General features: G+C 36.5%; 1 protein-coding gene across 1 annotated transcript in view; it reads left to right on the top strand.

Moving 5' to 3' along the window:
* Positions 1–23371, top strand: part of prpf6 (PRP6 pre-mRNA processing factor 6 homolog (S. cerevisiae)) — a 44211-nt gene extending 20840 nt beyond the window's left edge. The window contains exons 12-21 of the mRNA XM_069883816.1: positions 4561–4683; positions 7226–7347; positions 9242–9380; positions 10075–10194; positions 13551–13727; positions 13945–14078; positions 14296–14387; positions 19463–19577; positions 20475–20601; positions 23214–23371. Of these exons, the coding sequence (XP_069739917.1) occupies positions 4561–4683; positions 7226–7347; positions 9242–9380; positions 10075–10194; positions 13551–13727; positions 13945–14078; positions 14296–14387; positions 19463–19577; positions 20475–20601; positions 23214–23366 (1302 nt within the window). The 3' untranslated portion in view covers positions 23367–23371. The remainder of the gene's footprint in view (positions 1–4560; positions 4684–7225; positions 7348–9241; positions 9381–10074; positions 10195–13550; positions 13728–13944; positions 14079–14295; positions 14388–19462; positions 19578–20474; positions 20602–23213) is intronic.
* Positions 23372–26038: the final 2667 nt, after the last annotated feature.

Genomic DNA, 26038 nt, shown 5'->3' with positions numbered 1-26038 from the left:
GTTGTTATAAACTGACTACAGGGATATTTTTATAAAAAATTAATAAATTGCTGATGAACTGCAGGAAAATTTTTACAGCCACATTTTGCTGTCCCCTCCTCGGACAGTGTCTCCTGGTGCGGTTCACGCTCCCGCTTAGTGATGCCAGTGACTGGTTTCCAGTGCTAATTAAAATGGCAGTCAAATTGCACTCAGCAACCAACTAAAAGTGGAAATTAAAATTGCAACACCGATAAAGTAATTTTGAGATAGTGTTGAGTTTGTTTTTGTTGTAAGTTATGAATAAAATAACAGAATGATTTCCAAGTGTAGATTTTGAGAAGTTCATCAAACAACTTGTAAGTTTTTTAAAAAAAATTAAGCTTTTTGTTCTCTTGCAAATACGTGCAAACTGATAAGTATGCTTTTGGACTTGGCTCATTGCCGAGTTGATCATAGATACTTTTGCTGTCAAAATGAACTTCATCCAGATGTTTAAAAAAAACTCTGAATGTTCTCAATTTATTTTTAACACCACCATGATTTTGCTTCAGCTGCCTTTATTTGTTTTAAAATAACTAGTTCATTCATGTCTTATAATACAGCAGTACTATAAATTTCACAAGGTATTTTGTTGATATACTGTATATACTCGTGTAAAGGTCCAGTTTTTAAGACCATTTTTTGACGTAAAATTTATGGGGTCGACTATTACATGCACACTATTTTTGACTGCTTTATTACCTGCAACATTGAAGGAGGTGAGAGTTACGATGGACGGGCAGCTAGGATTGGGTGGTAAATCCACGTTCAAGGCGTCCGGTGCTCCGATTTGGGGTGGGGGGGGTTGGGGTCTGCAGTTGAAGCGTCAGGAGCTCCGAAGTGAAGGTAGCCGGGACCCAGGTGAGAGGCCGAGGCTTCGGGAGCTCCGATGGGTGGGCAGTCAGGGCCAAATATTGGGGGTTGAGTTTTACACAGTATTGACTTTTACACAAATATATACAGTAAGCCTTTAATTATAACTTTATTAATGGCATATAAAATAATGCGATCCAAGTATGCAAATAGTTTTCAGATAAAGGTCCTCAAAATATCAGTGGACAAAGCTGCTTATAATGATCCTAAATAAATCATAGTAGCCAAGAAATTATGAACATATCCATGTTCGGCATGTATATAGGTTCTTCTGTGCACCAGCTGAAACCCTATTTAGAATAAGGTAGATTGCTCTCTGCACCACAGATTGATATTGACACATCTTGGATAAGTAACCATACAATGTCCATTTTAATAACTTTGCAATAATTGTGGCTAATTTTATCAAAATCAATAAAATCGAGGATTTACTGTTTTGTTTTAATTGACACTAATGAGGCAGCACATAAAAAAAACTCAGCGGGTTCCTTAAGAGTATTAGGAATTAACCAGGATAAGGTGGAACAGCATGTCTCTTCTCCAAAGCAATCATTTGGTGCACTTGTGACAGTTTTGTCCTGCTGCTAACTCAGTTTGCCAGCTTTATTCAGATTCAGAATTGATAGGTTTTGCAATGAGAGGTCTAGGTTTCCAGTATTTACCAACTCTATCTGTCCTGTGAGCACAGCAATAAAGGCTACAATTATTCGGTTTGATTTAATTTATTAATGATGAGTTTATTTTATATATATATTGTACAAATACATGAAATTCTAATTTGTGGCAGCAGAACAGATGCTTCATTAAAAAAACTACAATAATATACCATAAATGAGATTAAAGATAATATAAAATGGATAGTTAATAAGTGTTCACAGTTACTAAAGTTCAAAGAAAAAGTGGCATTACAATAATGCAGGGTGTCCTTTTTATGGGGTCGAAGTATTCCATAAATGCAACAACCTATTCGCAATTGGAAAGTGTTCTTGAATTTCAATGTGGCATTTTACACACTTCAAACACCACCTTCTCCCTGAAGGTAGCAGTGAGAAGGTTGTGACGAGGTTGATGGGGTCCTTTATGATGTTGGCTGCAGCCTTGATAATTAGCGCACAGACTCATCTCTCTATTCCTGCCTCGGTCTTTTTCTATATTTCTGCTTCAATTGTTCCTCTAAAACCTCTAACCAATCATATATTTATATTTTAAATTATTTATTATAAAGTAATCAGTTTTTGAAAAATGGAATAATTGGGCAGTTTTAGTTATGCTATTGAACTCAAAGTAAGCTGGAGTTACCAGGAAAAACACATCATGGGACCCCTCATTTCTCTAAACTAGTTACAAACTTCTCAGCATTTTTTCACAAAGCAGGAAGACACATGCAGGGACTAATTAATTAAAACGAGACAGACCTTTACTTCCAGAGAGCAAGAAGCAAGATTAAGCCACGAGTAAATAACACCTCCTTGTACCTCTTCTACATTTTCCTTAGGAATGCTGGGGATGTTCTGTGGCTTGAATGGAACAGGATAACATTTTGGAGATTTGATTTGAACTTCAATTACATTTTGTCATCTGTAGTATCCATGGAGGGTGTTCTTAAGCATGCTTTTCTGTTTTTGTAAGAAAAATATAACCTTTATCACTAATTTTTAGTTGTGATGCATAACTGACATCTTGAAATGCCTGCACCATTGTGGCTCAAATTCTCCATCAAGATCCCCATTTGGATTGTCAATTATTTCTGTAAACTACTAAACTTGAGTCGTGCTTTTGGCAATTCCAGCGTACAAAAGATTGAACTGTACATCAACTTTCAATAATTTAATGCATTGTATATCAGCTTCATTGATAAATCTCTCATGAGCAAATAACTCAATAATTGTACTCTTTAAACAAATTCATGAAATGGAAGTTATTAAAAGACTTTAACGAAGAAGCAATATCAAATGCAGTATTTGTTCACTGATTAATAATGGCATATTTGCAGTGTTGTCGATATAATCAAGGAAGTCGTGAGTGAAAAAGTCTTATTTACTTTCTTAAATCCATTATAAAGTCTTTTGAATGAAAAAGAAAGCTATTTTTTCCTTCTGCTGAATATGTTGATCTGATGATGGTTTGTTTTGAGTAGTCCAGTGGTTCTCAACCTTTTTCTTTCCATTCACATACCACTTTAAGTGTTCTTTGTACCATAGGTGCTCTGTGATTAGTAAGGGATTGCTTAAGGTGGTATGTGGGTGGAAAGAAACAGTTTGAAAACCACTGTTTTAATTGCACCTAATTGACTCGTTATGTGAACAGCCTCATATCTCCAAAGGACATGGGCCAGTGACAATTTTTCTCAAGCAAATTATTTCAGTACCAATTGGGTCTAGAGCAGTGATTCTCAACCTTCCCTTCCCACTCACATACCACCTTATGCAATCCCTTACTAATCACAGAACACTGATAGCATAGGGATTACTTAAAGTGGTATGTGAGTGGAAAGAAAAAGGTTGAAAACCACTGAGCTAGTTATTTCATACATAATACAGCAATAAAGACACAGTAGTGGAGTTGCATGAAAGGAGATTAGTTGATAGAGAAAAAAGCAACAGCCTTACTGTTGTGAGTTTCCTTCAAGAATTTGATAAGGGGAAAATCTATCCTTGAATCTAGTAAAGTGTGATATACCCATGAATCTTCCAGGTGGGAAGGGTGTTAAGAGATTGTGGCTGGAGTTCAATGAGTCCTTGACTGCATTTTCCAAGGCAGCAGGAGGTATTAATGGAGTTGACTGAGTGACTGAGGTTGGCTAGGTGGGTTATGTGTGCAGAATTGAGATGCATTTGCAACCCTCTGCAGTTTCTTGTGGTCTTGGGCTGAGCAGTTTCCTGTATCACACATTGATGTATCCTGATAGGGTACTTTGGTGTCTCTGTAGAAGTTGAGGGGAGGTAGGTGGCACACCAAGTTTACACAAGCTTCTAAGGAAGTAGAGGCATTGTTGTGCTTTCTTGGCCATTGCATTGACATGGTGGTCTGGGTCAAGTTGCTGGAGATGTTTACTCCTAGAAACCTAAAGCAGCCTTCTATTTCTGCCTCGCCACCAGGAGGAGTGAACTCTGCTCCTCTTCTGGAAGTCTATAACCAGCACTTTGGTCTTGGTGAGGGAGGGATTAGTGTCCTGGCACCAAGCTGCTAGTCCCAGAATCTCTATTGCCTCTATACTTGTTCTTATAGAATCCTGCCCATGAGTTTAGCTTATCATGCAGTTTCCTTTGCAAAAATTGAATAAAATGAAATTGTGGCATCATTTGGTAGACTGCATTATTTGCAGTTAATCCCTCCATTTGAAATCCAAGATGGTGCCTGACCAACCTCATTTCTGGAATGAAGGTAGTTAACATGGCTGTGAATATATTTTTCATTGGTTTAAGTGTGGTTTCCTGATGTCGTTGATCAACCAATTTTACTTTCTGTAACCAGTAGTTGCCAGTAGAATTGGTGATATAATTTATACTGTTATTGCTACAGTTATAATTCCTTTTTACTGAGACTAAAGGAAGTAAATGTTGTTTTTAAATTTTAATTCTTATTAACACTATATTTTTCTGAAAGGGTACCTCGTCCTTTCATTGCTGAGAATCTTGGCTTACTTGGTCTTTTGCCCTTTTTAAGGATGCTGAAGAATGTGACAGGGCGGGTAGCGTGGCCACCTGCCAGGCAATTATTCGGGCTGTTATCGGAATTGGCATTGAAGAGGAAGATAGGAAGCATGCTTGGATGGAGGATGCAGAAAGTGTAAGTGTGGAGATTTGGTGGGATTTTTAGTTGAAAATTACACCCAAGAGAGAATGTCAAGAATGCTCTTTTTCTGTTTACTTAAGTGCTAAGTTTTTACCCCCTCGTAGGCTGACTAACATGATCGATTTTTAATGTAGTGTTTTAGTGGTGGCATTTTGCATGTTAAATAATTGATGGATCAAAATAGGAGACACTGATTTTGCACAGCTCATTGTTTAAAATGCTTCACTTTGCAAGAATGTCTGGGTTCCATGCTATTCAATAAGGTGTTGACTAATTCTAACCGAAAGGATTTCAGTTACTCACTGTGACTGATTTTGATGCCATCGTCCGGAACCTGGCTTCTCCCTCCGTGTCTTATATTAAATAATAGTGTAACGTGATGAAGTTTTTGCTCATAAGGGCAATTGCTAAATCAAGTGGGCTTTGAGAAATTTGTGGACCACATCTACAGTTTCATGACTTTTTATGCGCTTGTGCAATTAAATTTGCAGTCATTTCTCCATTCTCAGTTACGAAAAAATGCATCCATTAAATTGCTGATGTAATGGAAATAAGAAGGGAGACAGAAGGTGCTGGAAAACTTGAGCATTCCTGATAAAGAGTTCTTTTGCCTTACTGACCTGCTGAACTCAAAGCCTTTTGGAGAGCTATTGACGTGCTTTTTTAACTGTATAAGCATGGAACGCTAATTGTAACAACTCTGTATGTTTTATTCCTAATATGATGTCTTTTTGTTCATTATACAAAACATTTCTTACTAGTCTTATCATTTTTCATTTTTGAATTCTCTTTCCACCTTATTTCTTAATATTCGTTTGATGCTTACAGCTGTGTTTTGTTGGTTTGTGTTTTGTATTTGTATTGGTTTCTTTCAGCTTGATGCAGCCTATACCTTGTTTGCAAATTATATTAGTGAACCTTTGCTCTATTATGCACTAGTGTTTAACTGTTAATAGATCAACTTTGTTTATGTCATTATCCTCACTTCAAAATCTGCACGTTAAATTTTAAGCTATAATTTTCTTTTCCTTCTGAATAAATATTGTTGTCACGATTCCCGTAAATGTTCTTTACCTCAATTAGCTTTCTTGCTATGAAATAACAATTTTGATCATGAGAATGAGGAGAGATTAGGAAAATACTTTATTGTGGCACAGAACATTTTGTCTCTGAATATTGAGGCAGAGAAAATCTCTTGGGGGGGTTGCGGGGGGGGGGGGTGGGAATTTGTGATAAGTAGTTAAAACAGAGGTGAAAACAAGTGGAAAGAATGGAAAAGTTAGGCTTACTTTAAGATTATTCTCCTAATTGGTGCAAATTCAAGTGGGTTCTACTGAGTGCACTAGGAACTAATACCCACAAAGATGGAGGTAATTGTCTCTGAAGGATTATTTATTGATCTGCATGACATAAGAGAGTAAATGGTAGGATATTTTTCCTATTCATCTTGTGATGAGGATAACCCCTCTTTTAATAAAGAGCCCAGCAGTAGAAAATGTTTGATACTTAAGATTAATGTTTCAACTCTAAATATTTAGCTTTATAAATGTACGCCTTGTCCTAGAAATTATGAATTGTGTAAGATATTTGAAATTTTAGTCTGACATTTTAATTTTTTAAATATTTTTCACACTATGAACCATATCAACCAAAATATGTACAAATGTTTCTCATTAAATTTACACACTGGTCTTCTCTCCCCTTTTTTTTCCCCCCTTTCCCTCCCTCCCCTCTACCCATCCCCCTCCAAAACCCATAAATATTAAACATATCCAATACAATAAAACCATAAAACAATATTTTCACACAAAGGAAAATAAACAAGAAAAATGCAGCATCTATTTATTACACGCTGAATCTAGTCGTTTTGTCGTCTTTATCATTTTCATTCTCATTTTAAGGGATGGAGGTCGTAGGCAAGCTCTCTTCCATGTATGGTTCCCAAATCTGTTCAAACCTTGTGACTTTATTTTTTAAATTGTATGTTATTTTTTCCAATGGAATACATTTATTCATTTCCATGTACCATTGCTGTATACTCAGGCTCTCTTCCATTTTCCAAGTTGACATGATACATTTTTTTGCTATTGCTAAGGCTGTCATAATGAATTTTTTTGGCACTTTTAGGCCTAATTCTCTACTTGCGTTACTTAAAAGAAATATCTCTGGTTTTTTTGGTATGTTATTTTTTGAAATTTTATTTAGTTATCTGATTTAATTCTTCCCAAAACGTATTTACTTTCATACATACCCAAGTTGCATGAAATGTTGTTCCCCATTTCCTTCTTACAGTGAAAACATCTATCCGATAATGTTGAATCCCATTTTTTTTTTATTTTTGAGGAGTAACCAATTGTACTGTATCATGCGTAACCTTGTGTTTATTGTATTCATCATAGATCCAGAACATAACTTTTCCCATACTTCATTTTTATCTTTGTTTAGATCTTTTTCCCTCTTCTGCTTAGGTTTATAGTTTATTTCATTTTCCTTATCTTGCAGCTTAATGTACATGTACATTTTTATTATTTCTTAGTGCATTTCTCATGGAGCTCTTGAATGTGCCAGAGCAATCTATGCACATGCCCTCCAGGTGTTCCCCAGCAAAAAAAGTGTCTGGTTAAGAGCTGCCTACTTTGAGAAGAACTATGGAACCAGGTACTGTGAAATGGAAATGTAATACTAACATCATTGTGCTTGGCAAACATGCTAAATAATTAACCTTGCTGTATTTAGTACAAAGTTTTTTTTTGTTGGGCTGCTTAATTATTATTATAAACCCTGAATCCAGTTGGTATTTTTGTCTGAAAATAAAGTAGGAGCAAAGCTGGTACCATCTTGGATATCGACTGACCTACTGATTTAAATTGATTTAATCAATTTTCAGATGAAATTTTACATCCTCCATACTTTCCTCTCATGTTCAGCGTCTGATTAAGCACTGTAAACCAATCTATGATGGTTTCCTCCTGACGGGAAGAACAATTAATGCAGTCTCTGTCCTGAAACATTCTCTTTCCATTGGTTCTTCCTGATCTACTGTTTGTTTCCAGCAGTCTCCATTAATCAGATTTCCAGCATACAGTTTTATTAGGCTTCAGGTGCATTCTCCACCAAGAATGCACCCACAGAAGCAGAAACGGCCCTTTGAATTGCCGTTCAGCTGGCAGCGCTAAAAGCGCAGCACTGGCCACCTGAAGGGACAGCCGCACCGGATGCGCCTCTGAGCATACTCTGACTCCTGTTCCTTTGGGCTGTCAGGTTAGCCCGCGCCGGCTGCCCCTGACTTGACGTCCCACGCCGGGGGGCAGGGGCAGCTGGGAGGGGAGCTGTCAGACGCTCACCAGCTGACTGTCATTCCCTTAGCAGCCGCTTTCAGGGAGTTGCATTCATGTACAGGGGGTGACCTCAGTGCTCCGGCAATTACCCCTCCTGGAGGAGGGTTACAAAGTTTGCCTTGCAGGTGCCTCCTGCGCTTTCAAGTGGCCTCCCGACAGCTGCATATTGGCATAATGTACGGCTTTACAATCGGAGATTTTGGCCACCTGAAAGTACCTATTGATTCTTGTGGTAATTTGATGTGGAGTGTATGATAATTTTCTCATGAGAAGCCTACATGCGTGGTTTAAATTTGTCCTGCTTATTCTGCTGAGATTAGGTGAAATAGTTTGACAACTTAAAAGTTAGAAGAAATTCACTTGTATTCCCTTTTACTTTGTATCTGGTAACAATTCAGTGGGATGTCCTTTTCTGGAATGGCTGTGACCACATCATGAAATAATATAGGAAGGTGCCCTTTCAAAGTTAGTCTCTACTATAATTTGCGATATACTGGCCGTAATTGTTCAGCTAGTGCAAAACTGTGCAGAATTAAGCAATCATTTACATTATTCCAGAATGTGGTTTTGCCTGCCTTTTTCACACTGATGCTTTGAGTTTTGACCCATTACTTTCTGAACTTAAGATCTACCAAGTAAATGTACAGTCCTTGGGGAAAATATTCATTCTGCACTTTTTTTAAATTGTGTATGTCTAGACAGTAATGCATTGTTCTTTTTGTATTAATTATTGAAGTTTTATTAAACATTCTAACATTATTTCTAACATCAATAATGCAGTAAAAACACTACAGCTCAAGATGTTAGGAATCAGTTAATAAATGAGTATACAGCTTTGGTTCTTTGTTTTTCATATTCAACTAAATTGTGTAACAATTTGATATGATGAATGGCCCAGCAGGAAATTTTATATGTAATGACTTGTATCTTTGAGTTCAAATCACTTTTGGTTAAAAATGATTAAAAACTTTGGCACAGAATGGGAGCATGCAATATTGATATATTCAACATATTTGTGGATGGAGAAGGTTATGCATGATAACATTAACACGTATCAAATGAATTGTCTATTAATAGATGCGTGCAAAATATAAATGAACTTCAATATGGTGAGAAGTGTATAAAGGTGCATGCATAAATATTGGAATGGTATCGATCCTGAATATAATTTTAGATTACTTAAAATTAACCATAGGGGAATTTTTTTTTTCCAGGGAGTCCTTGGAAGGTCTTTTGCAGAGGGCTGTGGCTCACTGTCCAAAAGCAGAAGTTCTTTGGCTAATGGGTGCCAAGTCCAAGTGGTTAGCTGGAGATGTACCTGCAGCCAGAAGTATTCTTGCGCTCGCTTTTCAGGTCTGTCTGATTGAAGTTTAATATCTTGACTGAAAATATGATACTGTCTTGAATTTATAAAAGACACATTGTATTCATAATTATTAAATAGCAAAAAGCAAAATCCTGCTTGTTGGGGTTGTCATGTTTGTGGAGGACAAGCTAGAGCTAATGTTCAGGTTGATGGTCATTCTTTTGATTTTTTTTTAAACAGTTAGTAGCATATTGTCTTGAAGTTTTCAATTAGATTGGTTTCTCTTTCTCCTTATTCCTCCTTTCAATTCTTCTCTTGCACTCCTCCACCTATCAATAGCCATGTAACAAGATGGAAAAGACATTGGAGTTGTCTGTTACCCTCACTGCCCACCTGTAGTGACAAACTTGAATTTGATTTTTTTTAATTGGGTGAAAAAAAACTTTAATGAGAGAGATTTTGATTCAGATTTATGGATCTTCAGAAAAGTTGGAATTTTGTATCAGTGAAATTGAAAGAATTAGCAGATTTATTGTCTATATATACACGAGCAATAAAAAGATCTGTGTGGATTTTACTGTAGTTTATGCTTCATAATTTTTTTATATTGTTGTTTTGAGACATTTCAGAAAAGTCGAGGCATGAGATGTATTTAAAATGATTTTAAAAATACTGGATTAACTGCAAAATTTAAGTGGAAATATTAATATGTTGATTAAACATTTCTGGTGCATGTTATAGGCTAACCCTAACAGTGAAGAAATTTGGTTGGCAGCTGTTAAATTGGAGTCTGAGAACAATGAATATGAAAGAGCACGAAGACTTCTGGCTAAAGCTAGGAGCAGTGCTCCAACAGCAAGAGTAAGTAATCATAAATAAAGTTAACGTCTTCTTCCTTCCACCACATACCTTTAAACTGAATTAAAGAAAATATGTCCTAGCTCCCTTTGAACATTTATGATCCAAAAAGTTACCACTGCTTTCTGTTTACCATCACTGCTGGTAATCGCTCTGCAGTTTTTACGCGTTTAAAAAGAAGCCTTTGTCTCAATTTTCAACTTAATATTTGTGTCTGGTGGAAATGGAAAATTTGGATCCAAATGCTAATTCACCAGCGTGAACTTCCTGGATATTGACATTTACCAGAAACTGGTTGTTGAGGACTGCAGGTACAGAAGGAATCACCTCCTGATACTTGTATCTGTCCAGTTCAAGTTTATTTGTCATCCGACTGTACCAGTACAACCTGACAAAACAGTGTTCGCTGTTCCATGGTGCAAAATGGCACAAAACACACGTACAGACAAATGATACATATACAAACAACATATGTACATGTATTGAAATAAATATTCTTAATAAATAGTAGATTCATGGAGACTTAGAACCATAGAACACCACAGCACAGAAGCAGGCCCCTTCAGCCCTTCTAGTCTGTTCCAAGCCATTTTTTTCTTTGTCCCACTGACCTGCATTCAGTCCATTAGCCTCCATTCTTCTCCCATCCATGTACCTGCCTAAATTCTTCTTAAATGTTAAAATCGAGTCTGCATTCACCATCTCAGCTGGCAGCTCATTCCACACTCTTCCACCCCCCCCCCCCCATTCTGTTCCCCCTCATGTTCCCTCAAAATTTTTCCCATTTCGCTCTTTATCCATGTCCTCTAGTTTGTATCTCACCTACCCTCAGTGGAAAAAGCTTGTCCATCCCCCTCATAATATTAAATACTGCTATCAAGTCTCCCCTCATTCTTTGATGGTCCAGGGAATAAATTCCTAACCTGTTTAATCTTTCCTTGTAACTCAATTCTTAAAGTCTGGGAAATATCCTAGCAAATCTTCTCCGCATCTTATTGATGTCTATCCTATAGTTGGGTGACCAAAACTGCACACAATATCCAAATTTGGCCTCATCAGTGTCTTATACAACTATACCATAACATTCCAGCTCCTATACTTAATAGTTTGATTTCTGAAAGTCAGTATGCCAAAAGCTCTCTTTACAACCTGACCCACCTGTGATGCCATTTTCAGGGAATTATGTATTCGTATTCCCAGATCCCTACTGCACTCCTCAGTGCCCTACCATTTACCGTGTATATCATTGCTTGGTTTGTCCTTGCAAAATGCAACATCTCCCACTTGTCTGCATTAAATTCCATCTGCCATTTTCTCAGCCCATTTTTATACCTGGTCCAGATCCCTCTGCAAGCTTTGAAAATCTTCTTGTTGCTGTCCACAACACCTCCAATCTTAGTTTCATCTGCAAATTTGCTGATCCAATTTACCACATTATCATCCAGATAATTGATGTAGATGACAAACAACAATGGTCTCAGCACCGACCCCTGAGGCACACCACTAGTCACAGGCCTCCAGTCTGAGAAGCAATCATCCACCACAACTCGCTGGCTTCTCCCATCCAGCTATTGTTGAATCCAGTTCACTACTTCACCATGAATGCCTTGTGTCTGCAGTCACACCTCCTATGAGAAGAAGCTGTTCCTCAGCCTGGTGGTTCTGGCTCTGATACTCCTGTATCTTTCCCAACAGGAGTAGCTGAAAGATATTTTGTGCAGGGTGGTAGGAGTCTTTCCTGATTTTAGAGAGCCATTTGAAAACAACGATCTTGGTAAATCCAATAGATATGGGGAGGGCGACACCAGTGACGCTCTCTGCTGCTTTTTTTGTGCACAAGCAACATGTCAGAAGTGTGATGGAATACTTCCTATTATTTGGGTCGATACAGCTGTAAGAGCATTTGAATCATTATATTTAATTGGCAACCCATCACAGGAAACACTCACTCCCTCCTCCACTACACTGTGGCCATAATCTAGATGTAGAATGCTATTTGAAGTAGTAAATTGTCAAGCTTCCAAAACACCAACCTCAAAAAGAAGGACTCAACCAACAGGTGCTTGGAAACTTCATCATTTTAAATCGTCTGACAATGTCTAATGCTGCTCTAACATGGGTGTATTTCTCTGTTCTATCACTTGCTGAGTCAAAATTTTCCACAAATAGTCATTGCAAGAATTAAAGCACCTTGGCTGACTTTTCAAGGTGCTCCAGGAATGGGGAAATATCCTAGCCCATTTTTTATTTCTCATTTGAAATGTATAAATAGATAATTGAACCTCACTTCACCCCCCCCCCCCCCACCCACCTCCAAGCTTCCTATAACTGCATTTTTCTTTTAGAAAATGTGAAACCAAAAAAAAGCCACTGCATTATTTCTCTGAAGTTCAATCCAAAATTTAAGATCATATGAGATATACCAAATTATAACAAATTATTTGTTTTTACTTAAGGACCTTTGAATTTTGTCTTTTTCAATAACCTGTTACATTTTAACAACAGAATGATCTTGGTTTATATGCTTTAGCAAGATAGAATAGTTGATTTTGGCATTAAATAATGAATAATATAAATAATGTTTTCAATGTCACTTTGTTTTTAGGATAAAACCTCATGAAAAACTTGCACCATTTCTAATTTCTTCCAGCAGAGACATACTGATTTAAATTTAAAGTAAAATATCTTTAGAACATGGGGATTACAAACCAATAATCCATCTTTTGGTTTCCATTGAGCAGAATCCATTGCTGATGACATTGAGGTTTTTTTTCCTCAACAGAAATAAAGGAATATATATACTGGACAATTGCCCCCCCCCCCCCGAAAAAAAATTGGGGATTATGATAGACAACTTGGACACAAAGATAATTTCAGATTTGCTGTATCGTGTAGGAAGTTGGAGAAACATTTAAATTAACTTAATTTAGCCTGTCTAATCACATAATGACGCTGACACGTTGCATTAGTTCAACTGACCTAAAAATGTTTTGCCGCTGATTTTCATTTGCATTTAGCATCTGATACCAGTTGCCCTGATGCATATTTTCCATGGTTGCAATGTCCTGGTGAAACCTTTCATCATGTTTGTCACTGACTGCAGCGAGATCAGGGAAGACGTCCAAGTGCGAATGCAGAAGATGAATTTCAATGACATGTTACACTTCATGGTTTTGTATGCTTGAAGTAGACTTAAAATATAACAGGAAGTCACAAAACCTAAAGATGGTACATGATAGGACAGTTTTAAGGTCATTTTTGTGTCCAGCAGATTGAAGTCTATAAAATGCACCCTAATGTGTTCAGGAACCAAAATCTTTATTTTCCATTGGTACTGATGATTCTTCTGTACGTTGTAGGTATTTATGAAGTCTGTGAAATTGGAATGGGTATTAGGAGATATTCCTCGTGCACGTGAGTTGTGTGATGAAGCTCTAAAACATTACGAAGACTTTCCAAAGTTATGGATGATGAAAGGTCAAATTGAAGATCAGGTTGAAAATATCGAGAAGGCCCGTGAATCTTACAATCAAGGGGTAAGTATGTTTTGCAGCTATTAAGTGCACAATGATTTTTAAGAAAACCTCTAGCAGCATAAGATGGTAACCTTGATTTTTTTATATATATAAACTTTCACAGTAATGTACGTTATCTACCCCAATCTGAATTAATTTTATACCAATATTAAAGTGATATTCATACATGTGTTAAAGTCTATAAAGTAATTTTGAATTCCATTTATTTTATGCACAGTTAAAAAAATGTCCCCATTCCAGTCCACTTTGGTTGCTTCTGTCCAGACTTGAAGAAAGAGCTGGTAATCTGACAAGAGCAAGAGCCATATTGGAGAAAGCACGCCTTAAAAATCCACAGAATCCAGAATTATGGTATGAAAAACACTTCCGTTTGCAACATGGCACAAACAGATGCCTGTGTAGTGTAATGCAATTTTGTAAAACAGTGCAAAAATGGTTTGATTTGCTTCTATTTAAATTTGGTTCAAAATATTTTATTTTGATTTGGTTATCTAAACCATTTTATTTATTTAACATGTTTTCTGATATTTTGTACAATGAATAACTCACAATATTTCTAATGTGTCAGGTTGGAATCCGTAAGACTAGAATATAGGGCTGGTCTGAAGAATATTTCCAATACTCTAATGGCAAAGGCTCTTCAAGAATGTTCTAACTCTGGTAAGTTATTCAGGCATACTTCAGTTTTTAAACAGACTGCCTCTCATTCTTTGGTATGTTAGTTTGCTCCCATTTTACAGTAAACTCTGATTATCCAAAATGGTCGGGACTGGACCTATGAGCTTTTTTTTCCGGATATTTGATCATTTTTTAAAAACAGCCCAGTAATAACAGCAAATCACTTGTAATGGTGTTTAAACAACAACAAGGGAAGGCTTTTTAAGCATTAAAATAATGTTTAATTCTCACAAAAAAAAATGCTGGCCACTGCCGATCACCAACACCTTCCCACTGAGGTCCCCGCTGCTGCTGGGTGGCCGCTATTCTTGATGATGCCAGGACAAGGGATTCTTTTGACAGTTTGCAGCTGGGAGATCGTGGCATACAGCTTGAGAGGGAGAGTTGGAGTGAAAAGTCAATAGGGGAAGGTAAAGAAGAAATAGAAAGAGAGGAGGGAGGTAGTGACCTGAAACAAGGACAATTGTTCTAATTTCACGCTGGGTGATGTTTTATCTATGAGGTCAGTTCAGCTCCAGAAAAATATCGGGTAATTGAAGATTTCTGATTTATTTTGGATATCCGAAATGTTATAATTTTTTTTTCGGATGAATGAGGATTTTGGAGAATCTGATTTCAGATAATTGGATTTGTACTGTTTTTGTATATAAAGAAATCAAAACAGATGTAAGCTTTATACAAATTATTGACATTGTTTTGGAGCCTAATGATCTCTGAATGAAGATTTCTTTGTACTTAAATTTCTGATTTAATACATTCAATAAATTTCCCTTAACAGTTGCATGTTGGACTTGCTGACTTTTATACACATCTCTGTAATTATATTATATTTTGTTCTGTGTGATGCATTGTTCTGTAGGCCAATGGCATTTGTAGACAACATTTACCATGATTGGGAAAATTTTATTCGACTTTTGCAAATTCCATCTCTGGTGAGACCTGTTTTCATGTCCAGTTTCCCTCTAACAGTTGAAATTGAAAGCTGATTGAACCTGCGCTTTAACACCTGACAGCAGAGCTGCTTTAGAATAGCAATCTGTTTTCCCCAGGCAGAAAATAAATGTTCTTGGCATTACGGGTTTATCCCCTCGGTGGTGGGGGGGGGGAGGGGGAGGTGGCGGGAGGGAAAAAGAAGTCCATCTTTATCAAAAGAGCCATCCATCTTTGAAAATAAATATTTTGGTCTGGGCTTCAGAATAACCATGGATTTTTTTTTAATCTGATGATCGCAAAATCTATTGATTTTTCTGGTGTGAACTTATTTTTAGACACATGTTCGTGAAAATCCTTGTTTAGTAAATTTAATATCATCCAGCCAAATGCCAAAAAGCCTAATTTTTTAAAAAAAATCTTGGCAAAAAAAACCATTAAATCTCACAATAAAAGCACATCCAGGAAAATAGAAATAAATAAGTTTATTTCCGACAGTTTGAAGGTTCAAATTTCAATGAGCAAAATGAATTTTATAAATACTGATCTTTGCTCCTCAGGAATTGATTCAATTTATATTGGCCTTTCAGTGAGATAATAAAAGCTTCTCTGTTAGCTTGGTAATTTTGTCCTCTTGTCATTATGTAGAATATCTGGTTGCACTTGGTTGCATTTTAGTATAGGTTTCTTTTATTTCCATCTGAAAGTTGGTTTGCTTTTGCTGCGTGTAATTTAAGATGAGTGAAGCAACGTATTTACAGTGATCAATCAAGATCTCTCATTCAAAAATTCCCAGAGTAAGTAACCCATTTCGAGTTTCTCATGTGTAGACAAAACTGTATTTAACTTGATGTTTGAGAAGCAACAAATATCTTTTAACACTTTTTTGTTTCACTTACTTGATGAACGTTCCTCCTCCAAGTTTGATTAAATTCTGTGTGTGTTAGTTTATTACAGTGTCATGTGGACTAAAGATTTAATTTACACTTTGGATTCTTCAGTCAGTCTGTGCTTAAAGCTAGGATTAAAATAAACTGCTCAGAAATTGCCAGGCTTGCTGCTGGGGGCTGATGCAATAGGGACATTTAAAATACTCTTAGACAGGCATGTGGATGCAAACAAAATCGAGGATTATGGGTGTGAGGTTCGGTAGGATTAGATTGTTGAGTAGATTTATATAGGTCGGCACATCGTTGTGGGCCGAAGAACCTGAACTGTGCCGTAATGTTCTGAGATAATTCTGGCTTCAAGATAATATACACTTGTGTTTACATCTGTTATACTTAGCAAAATCTTATTATTTCCGTTAATTTTACTTATCTCTTAAAAAGTAAAATGATGAAAAGATGAAGGTAGTAACAGAAAATGGTGACAATGTCCAGATGTAAATTTATTATTTCTTAATTTATGACTAATTCATGCCATGTACTGCTTTAGAAATAGCAACACTTAAGCACATCTCTCCATTTCTGAAATTAGCTGACTAAGATTTGCAAAGGGAACAGGACTTAGAAAAATGAAAGAGCAGAGCGGAAAAATCAGTAGAATAGTTGCTCTTCAATAAAGGGAATGGTCTCCTGTGTTCTCATGGCAATCATTTGTTTTGCCCATTCGGTTCAGGTTATTTTCACAAGATTGCACAACCCAAGCCAGTTTCTGCTGGATTTTTTTTTTCAAAAACAACTTTTCTCACTTGTCTCATTGGTGTTGGCATAATGCCAATCATGTCATTTTTCAAACAGTAGCCCTATTGTTTTTTGCTGAGTAATTATCTTACTACATCATAGCTTATTGTGGTTAACTTTGTACAAGCAATAATAGTGATATCTATTGGAGTATAATTGGCCAATAATGTAAATTGTGAAGACAAAACACTAATTAATCGATTGCATTATTATAAATTTTTCCCCACTAAAAATAATGTCTGCCATTAATCTTCTGGATACTATGTCATGAGACTATTGTGGTCACTTAACCTTGAACATGTGAAGAAAAGAAAGTACTTTATGTATTTGGATTACAAATTAGAATTTCTGAACAGTTTATTTTAATCCTAGCTTTAATCAAGCTGCTTAAATTTTTTAAAAAACGTGTAATTTATAGAAATTATGGAATCTGCCTTGGAATACAGTATTTTACAAGATCATTAAAGTTCAAATTTATTGTCAGAGTCCATGCAACCCTGAGTTTTTTTTCTGTAGGCCAAACTTGGCAATTTCTATACCAGTAACTGTAAACAAACTGTAAACGTAGATGAAAATGTGTAGTGATAAGCATACGAGTTCTCAAATGAGTCACTAAATGAGTATAGTTATCCCTTATTGTTCAAGAGTCCGATAGTTGACTATTCTTGAACTTGATGACAGCAGTGACGACAGAGCATGGCCTGAATGGTGCAGGTCCTTGATAGTTGATGCTGCTCTCTGAAGTCAATATTCCATATAGATGTGCTCAATGGTAGGGAGAATTTTGCTTGTGATGTACTGGGCTGAGTTTGTCACTCCAAGATATTGGGGATCCATACCAACCCATGATGCAACTCATCGAGCACATTTTCCACCACACATCTGTAGAGGTTTGCCAAGGCTTCTGATGACATACCAAACCTTCATAGACTCCGAAGGAAGTAGAGACACTGGGTTATCAATTAGTTCCTTCCTGTTGGCTCTGACGTTTATTAAGATCCAAGCTATTCTTTGACCTCCAAATTGCTTGTATTGCTAAACCACAAAGAATTTTACAATTTTATAAATCACTTATTTAGAGCAGTAAGATCTTAAATGAACCAACAAAACGTTTGCCTTGGGTTCCAGTACTTGCAGGATTTAAGATAGCACAGGATAGCTACATTGAAGATCTGGGAAACCCATCTATCTCTTTTTATAAAGCATATTTCTCTTGTGCAATTTTAACTGTCAAACCTAAATATCTTTCAGCAAAAAAAAAAACACTTGTAGAGTTACACAACCCCAGGGTATTTGGATTGCCATTTAGTCAATGACATATGAGAACTACTGCAGAGTGTAAGTGTTCAATTGACTACAATCAGACACTTCAAATGCCAACTGATACAAATTGGCCAACTTGCCTGAATTTTAGCATGTTGTTTGAGAATGGTTTTTAATTTCTATTAGCATAGAGAACTAAAAACAGTTATGTTGAAATTCCACTGGGGCTTTGGGCCTACGTTATGATACATCAGGAGAATTCCTGCAAAAGTTTAGTCTAAATATTTCATTTGTACAAGTTCGTAATTGGAAAATTGCAGCATAATTCTCTTGTGTAAATATATGCCATTTAATATGCTTAATTAAAGATTAGGAACTGTAATTTGAATTGTGTGAAGATGAATGCTGCAGTCCTGTGAGGAGAGACATTTACCACCCAGGTTGAATGGAATGTTAAAACTGCAATGTCTGTATCTGGGCTCCCTCAACAAAATTGGACCTTGGTATTATCATTAATTGAAAGAGTAGGTCATAAAATTTGGCAAAACATGGATGGCAAAATATAGATACTTTAAAAATTTTAATACAGAATATGTGAAGAAAAACATTTACAATTTTTAATTATACATTTTATACCTTTTTAATTTTATGTTCATTTAAATTTGAAAGAAGACTTTATCTTGCACTGTGCTACAGAAGTCCAATTGTGAAAGACAGTCAACAGAGCTTCAAATAAAACTCTGTAGAGGACATCTTTAGGCGTCACTGTTTTTGGAAAGAATGGCAAATTGCAAGGGAGAAAAAAAATGGTCCTATAATAACCTAGATGAGGACAAAAAGTTAGATTTGGAGCTGTGATCTAAATGGTGAGGTAGATATTGGATCAGCCTTCAAATGTCTAGATTAGAAGAAGAAGAAGCTGAAAGTCACACACAAGCCCTCGTCAGTTTTGTTTTTGAGGATGGCTGAACATTTTGCTCAGTTTGACAATTGTTCATTCAGCTAAAAATGTTGAGAAACTTAATGCTTTGGGCACAAGGATTAAAAATTATGATAAATGTATAAACACTGTTCTTAAAATTCTATTGAGCAATATTGCAAGATGTGGAACGTTAAATGTTGCTTAAATGATTTATTAATTACATTGTTCCGCTCATTATCCAAATGTTTCAATTATAGGCATACTTTGGGCTGAAGCTGTTTTCTTGGAAGCAAGACCACAAAGGAAGACCAAAAGTGTAGATGCTCTGAAAAAATGTGAGCATGATCCTCACGTCCTCCTGGCAGTGGCCAAGTACGTTGACACGTTTGTACTTTTGCACAGTGGGTTCAATCATGGTGGAGGCAATGGTGTAGGATGATCATAATTGTCATTGCGACAAAGTGAGCCTTTAACCAGAAACTCTTTCGATGTTAATGGCTTATGGACATTGACAATAAAAGCTGGCCAAATCAGCAATATCGCATTCGTGCAGCAGTTTAATAAAAACATGCATAAGGTCGCACCATTGTATAGAGGGTGGAATGAAGGAGGCAGCTGAAGAGCCTATTGAAATAGTTTCGTTTAGAGGTAAAAGTGTGTGAGGATTTCAGCAGGCAGTGAAATTGAAGGGGACAATATGTGGAGCAAAACTGGTCTCCGTGTTACACCATATGAATGGTGATATGGTTTTAAATGTGATTGAATTTTAAATGATTGCCAGTCATAAAGGTAGGATTGGTGTTGAGAGCAGAGTTACTGTGAAAGATGAAAAACTAATTGTAGTGATCTAAGATGAGCACAACTTTGGGAGGCGATATGGTGTTTGAAGACATGGTAGAAAGATTGGCAATAATTGAGTAATTTACAATATGATGCAGTTGTATTGATTTTTGTTTTAAGGTGGTTCCATTTTTGAAGTACAGGATATATATAATGCCAAAGTTATGAATCTCCTGACTGAATGTTAAACAATTTCCCATCAGAATGTTGATGAGTTTAAGATTCTGTAAAATATTTAAAGGTGTTAAAAATTGTGCCTTTGGAATTCTTTAATCAGGGTGATCTGCTCAAATGTCCTTGGTAATCACATTTGCCTGATGCACCGTTCCTTCAGAAACCAAGCATTAAATGCCTGTACTCAGTTGTTCAGAACTTTGTAGAACAAGAGATTATAAAGACTGACTTTTTGCTTTCCTTTTTTCATTTCAGATTGTTTTGGAGTGAACGCAAAATAACCAAGGCAAGGGAATGGTTCCACAGAACAGTGAAAATTGATCCTGACCTGGGAGATGCATGGGCTCTGTTTTATAAATTTGAATTGCAGCATGGAACGGAGGTAACTAAATATTTATCGACGCAGGCATGGAATAATTCTGTAGTAAAACTGCGAATTCTTAAGTTTTTGTTTAGTTCATTCCGAGGAAGTTATTCTTCTGTTTATTGTTCAGTAAAATCATGTATTTTTAATCTACAAAATAAATTCAATCATTGGATGCATCAGGCACTTGGTTTCTTTGCAGTGAAATTGAAAGAAAATCAGTGATGAAAATGTACTCCTTCACACTCACAGTACCATAAGCTCTCGTATCACTGTCGAGCACATCCCACAAACAAATGAAATATGACATCACCTGTATTGTGAAAGTTAGGTGTGGCATTCTTGAAGCAAACTGAATGAAATGTAAATTGTGCTTGGTTGATATTGAGGGGAAAAGTAAGATTTTCCAATGAACCCTCCAGGGCTTTTCAAGATTTACTTGTAACCTGGAATTTGGGTGAATTTCATTAACTGGATTTATTAACATGTTCTTATTACAAGAGAATCCTTTCTAATGCATGAGTGACAAGAGAAACTCATGGGGATCTAATAACCTAATTGGATATGTGGTCCATTCAAAAGAGTGTTCTGGCTCTGATAAATGGAAGGAATTGGATATGAAAATTAACGTGGTCTGAGTAGAATGGCATGAAAGACTTGCAACAACAAGGTGGCGCATGCAACCATTGTAGAAGCACAGATAAGTGAAGGAAAGTGATGTGACAGTGTCGTTGAATATAGTAGTTGATGTATTATTTTCACTAGTATATTGTAAAAAAAAAATCAATAGGTAAAATCAAATATTTAGTTTATCTGTCAGAAAGTTCTAATTCAGAATGCTGGACTTGAAGCCTTGGTGACTTTTTTGGAAACAATAAATCATTTGCATCACTAAATAATTTATATTTCTGATTATTACTTCTTAGAAAATTGTAGATTTTAAATATTTTGCATGATCTATACAATAAAACAGTGATTATTTTCACATTCCTGAACACACATTTGATGTTGGCCAAATGCATTAATTTTTTTAAGAAAAGATATCCTTCCAAATGTACAATATGTTGCGTTGGATTCTTTGCTGAATCTTAATTCCAAAATCTTATTGAAGAATATATAATTTTTATTAAATTGAATTGCAAAGGTTCCACGTCATTTTCAGAGCAGAAACACTACAACTGCTTGCAAAAATAGATAATTGTATAAGAAGGAAAGATTTGGCAAAAGTGAACATGAATCTCTTGGAAGATGAGAATTAAGAATTATTAAGAATTGATATGGGTAAAGTGGAAGAAGAAGAGGCATTGAGCGACTATCTTGTGTCTGTCTTCACAGTGAAGGCCACTTCTAACATGGCAATGACAAGCATTAAATCGGATGGGAGATGAGAACCTTGAAACAATTGTTTTCACTCGAGAAGTAGTGCTGAGAAAGCTAGTGGGCCTAAAGATAGGCAAGTCCCATGGTCCCAGTGGAATACATCTCAGGGTACTGAAGGAAATGGTGGCTAGACCAGAGGCCGGTGATAATTTACCAAAGTTCTCTGGAATCTGGGCAGGTTCCAGCAGATTGGAAAACAATGAATGTCATGCTACTGAATGATCCATACAAAATGCAGGTAACTATTGGCCAGGTAGCTTAACATCTGTTGTTGGGAAAATTCTCTAAATCAGCCAATTTCAACCTTTTTTTGGCTATGCCCTCCCTAGGACTCTGCTCAAATTTTATGGCCCCCTTCCCTGTGAAGCAGTCATATTTTGGTTTCCTCCATATAAAAAATAATTGTTGCATGCGGGGAAATGGGAAAAAATAAAACTTTTACTTCAGTGTGCTGTGGCCTCGAGGGAGGCTGTAAAACTGAAAAACTGGATAGAAATTGTTCCATAAAGCAGGCACAACATGGATTCGGGAAGAGCAGTTTCGATTTAACAAACCTCCTGGAGTTCTTTGAGTATGTAAGGAGCAGGTAGATGGGGGTACTCTGATGTTTCAGAAGGCATTTGATAAGATGCTGCTTAAAAGACTAATAGTTAAGATAAGGATGCGTGGAGTTGGGAATGATGTATTAGCAAGGAGAGAGAATTGGTTAGCTGACAAGTTAGAGAGTTTGGATAATTGGATGTTTTTCTATTTGATCAGTGGTGAATGAAGTGCCACAGGGGTTGGTGCTGGATCTGCAGCTGATTACTATGTACATTGACAATTTGGAAGTGGGAATAGAGTGTAGCTTATCAAAGTTTTTCGATGACACGAAAAGGAGTGGAAAAGCACATTGTGCAGAGAATGCAGAGATTACAAATAGGTTAAGGAGTGAGCGAAGGTCTGACAGATTACAATGTTAGTAAATACAGTCATCCATTTTGGAAGGAGAAAGAGATCAGATTATTACTTGCGTGTTCAAAGATTGCAGAATAATGTTGTACACTTGAGAGTGGTTGCACATGGACTGCAAGAGGAGGGTTTACAAGTCCAACAGGTAATTAAGGTAGCAAATGGAATATTGGCCTTGATTGCTGGAGGGATTGTCGTAATTTGTGCATGTTCCCTCAATTGTGCTTTATGCATTAATATAAATTGTTTTTTTGGTAGAAATAAGATTCAGATTAACTTTAGTCATGTTTCATCCACAGGAACAGCATGAAGAAGTAAAACGACGGTGTGAAAATGCAGAACCAAGACATGGAGAGCTGTGGTGTGAAGTATCCAAAGACATCAGAAACTGGCAAAGGAAAATTGGAGAAATTCTTATGCTTGTAGCTGCTCAAATAAAAAATACCTTTTAAATAGATGTTTCAAGATATTTGGTGTTAATTTTTTTTTAAGTTGGATAAGTCTATAGTACTTCAGTGCAGAAATCTAGATCTGTGCTCTGTCTTCCTGCCCCTGTGTAATTTAATTACATGAGAATTATTCCAACTCCTGTGACATTCTCTGCTGGGTTAAAATTTTGTGTAATTGTGTACGATATCTTTTTTTTTAAAGTTATTCCATTATTATTAACCAGTGGATAATTTAAAGGCTTGATGCTGGTTAGTGTAGTAACTGTTGAAGCTTAAAATAGGAAGTTAAATATCACTTGATTGTATTGCTGAAACAAAGCAAACAGCAAAAATGTATGAAATATTTGGATGTTTTGTTGTCCGAGCAAGTTCTTAAAGTTCTCTTATCTGTCAAAGGACATGTAAGAGTGTTTACTTTTTAATAAAGTTTAAATGTAAATGATTGCATTTAAAACAAACTATTTTTCCTTAAGCTCTACACATCCAGAATAATTTCTTGATGCAGCTTGAAATACATTTAGTAGTCTTTTAAAGAATTATGATGACTGGTGAAAGTATTTCCAGTGAATTTTCAGCTTACTTGCACTCTGAGCAATCACTGTGAGCTATGATTGGAATATTGAGAAGCTTGGCTAGATATCTGCCGTCAGCAAATAATTGCAGAAGCTGCGTAACTCGAGAGTATACAGCATTTTCAAGTGCAGAAAGGCATGCTGAGTGCAGAAACAACTGAACCATGAGGTGCCAACCCAGTGAAGGTGCAACACAGATCAATGATTATAAAGCAGTGCAAGACAGCAACCTACCGCATCTTCAAGGTCAGTTAGGCATTAATACATGTTGGCCTACATCCCACAAATGAATAAAGGAATTCTTATTCTGTCATCTGTGCATGTACATTCCCAACACCTTCATGCGAATTGGACCATTTTGTCTTGCCGTCCTTTATTATTTCTACCCAATATAATAATTTATCTTTGCATTAAATTTGTTAGATATTTGACCTTGCCATTTTTGTTCCGAGTTGTTTTCTCTTTGTTTTTTTAATATATATTTCTCACTTGTGTCATCTGCAAACTTTGATAAATGTTTCATGTATTTGGTCTAAGGTCTTAATATAAGAGAGCACAAATCTGAAGACAAACGCAGAGAACAATTGGGTCGTTCCCTGGAGCCAGTAAAGTAACTCTTAGCCATTCTGTGTTTAGTTGATTACAATGACTCCGACCCTTTATCATTTTTGGTGCTGTATCTCTTGGGCAATGTTACCTCTTTATCCCTTTGTAGCTAATAATAATAAGCCCATTTCTCTTTAATGATTGTATTACTTTAAGGAGTGAGCTTTTCCTTTTGACTGCGAGCTACCCAAAATTCAAATAATTGCACGAAAGTATAAAATACCTCTAAATCAATGTCAAAACCAAGGAGATCGGATTTAAATGAGTAACCAATCCGATTTGTTTGGGGAGTGAATCATTGCAGCGTAGCAACTTTTAATGTATTCATTTTTTTTCTGAATGTGGTATTGCTGGGCCTCCCCTAATTACCCTACTGAAGATGTTGTTGAGCTGCCTTCTTGAACTGATAAGTCCATCGGGTGCTGCACTCCCACAATTCTGCTGATGTGAGTTCTAGGATTTGGACTAAATGATCATAAAGGAATAGTATCAATTTGCAGGGTGTTCCTACGAGCCAGAATCCTCCCTATTCCTCTATCACAGCATCTGCAGACTTTTGTGTTTCACACAACTCAGTTGGTCCACTGCAAAATCTCTTCAATTTTCACCTTATCCAATTAACCCCTTTTGTTGGAATGGGCTCTTCCCCCCCCCCCCCCCCCCTCGGCTAGCCTTCTGTCTTTATTGTTGCGCCTTCCTGTTCGTTCTTATTCCTTGAAGAAGAGCTAAGGCCCAACACATCTGTAATATAGCTTTACCTCTTATGGACATTGCAAGACCAGCTGAGTTCATCCACCATTTTACTACAATCACAGGATCTGCAAACTTTAGTGTTTCATGCCCTTTTCCTAATGATCATTCAATTCAGCCTTGTGATGTATGATATTTTACTTTCAATAATGTATTAAAATATTTTCAAAAATTCATACAACATAGTGCACAGAAACCGATCCCTTTGTTCCCTGAGACCATCAAAATCACCCATTTACACTCATCCTATTCTCTCACATTCCAATCAACTCCCCCGGATTCTACCGTTACATTAAAGATAATTAATCTTCCAATTAAACCACCGATCACCTCATTGTGATGTGGAAGATGATTTATACAATCAAGGGAGAACGTGCAAACCCCTACACAGACAGTATCAGAGGTTAGGTTTGGTCATTTGGAGCTGGAGGCACCAGGTGATCAAATCTATGCCTGTACCATCTCTAATTATCAAAAATTAACATTTTTCAAAAATAATCAAATAAAAATGATGTTGCTCTTTGATCAGTTGCTTGTATCTGATATATATTTATTTTTTAAAACATGACACTAAAATTATTAAAAGTGATATACTATTGGATCCTAATTTGGTTTGGCTGCCAGTTGCTAATGGTGTTTATTCCATTGGGGGTCAGTGTTGGGGGGGGGGCTGCTTCTTTTTATGTTGTACGTTAGTGATTTGAATTGTGGAATGAAAAGGTAGAATCCGGGGGAGTTGATTGGAAT

This window comes from Narcine bancroftii, chromosome 6 (genome assembly GCF_036971445.1).
Source record: "Narcine bancroftii isolate sNarBan1 chromosome 6, sNarBan1.hap1, whole genome shotgun sequence".
Taxonomy (NCBI): domain Eukaryota; kingdom Metazoa; phylum Chordata; class Chondrichthyes; order Torpediniformes; family Narcinidae; genus Narcine; species Narcine bancroftii.
This window is presented reverse-complemented; position numbering and strand designations above follow the sequence as displayed.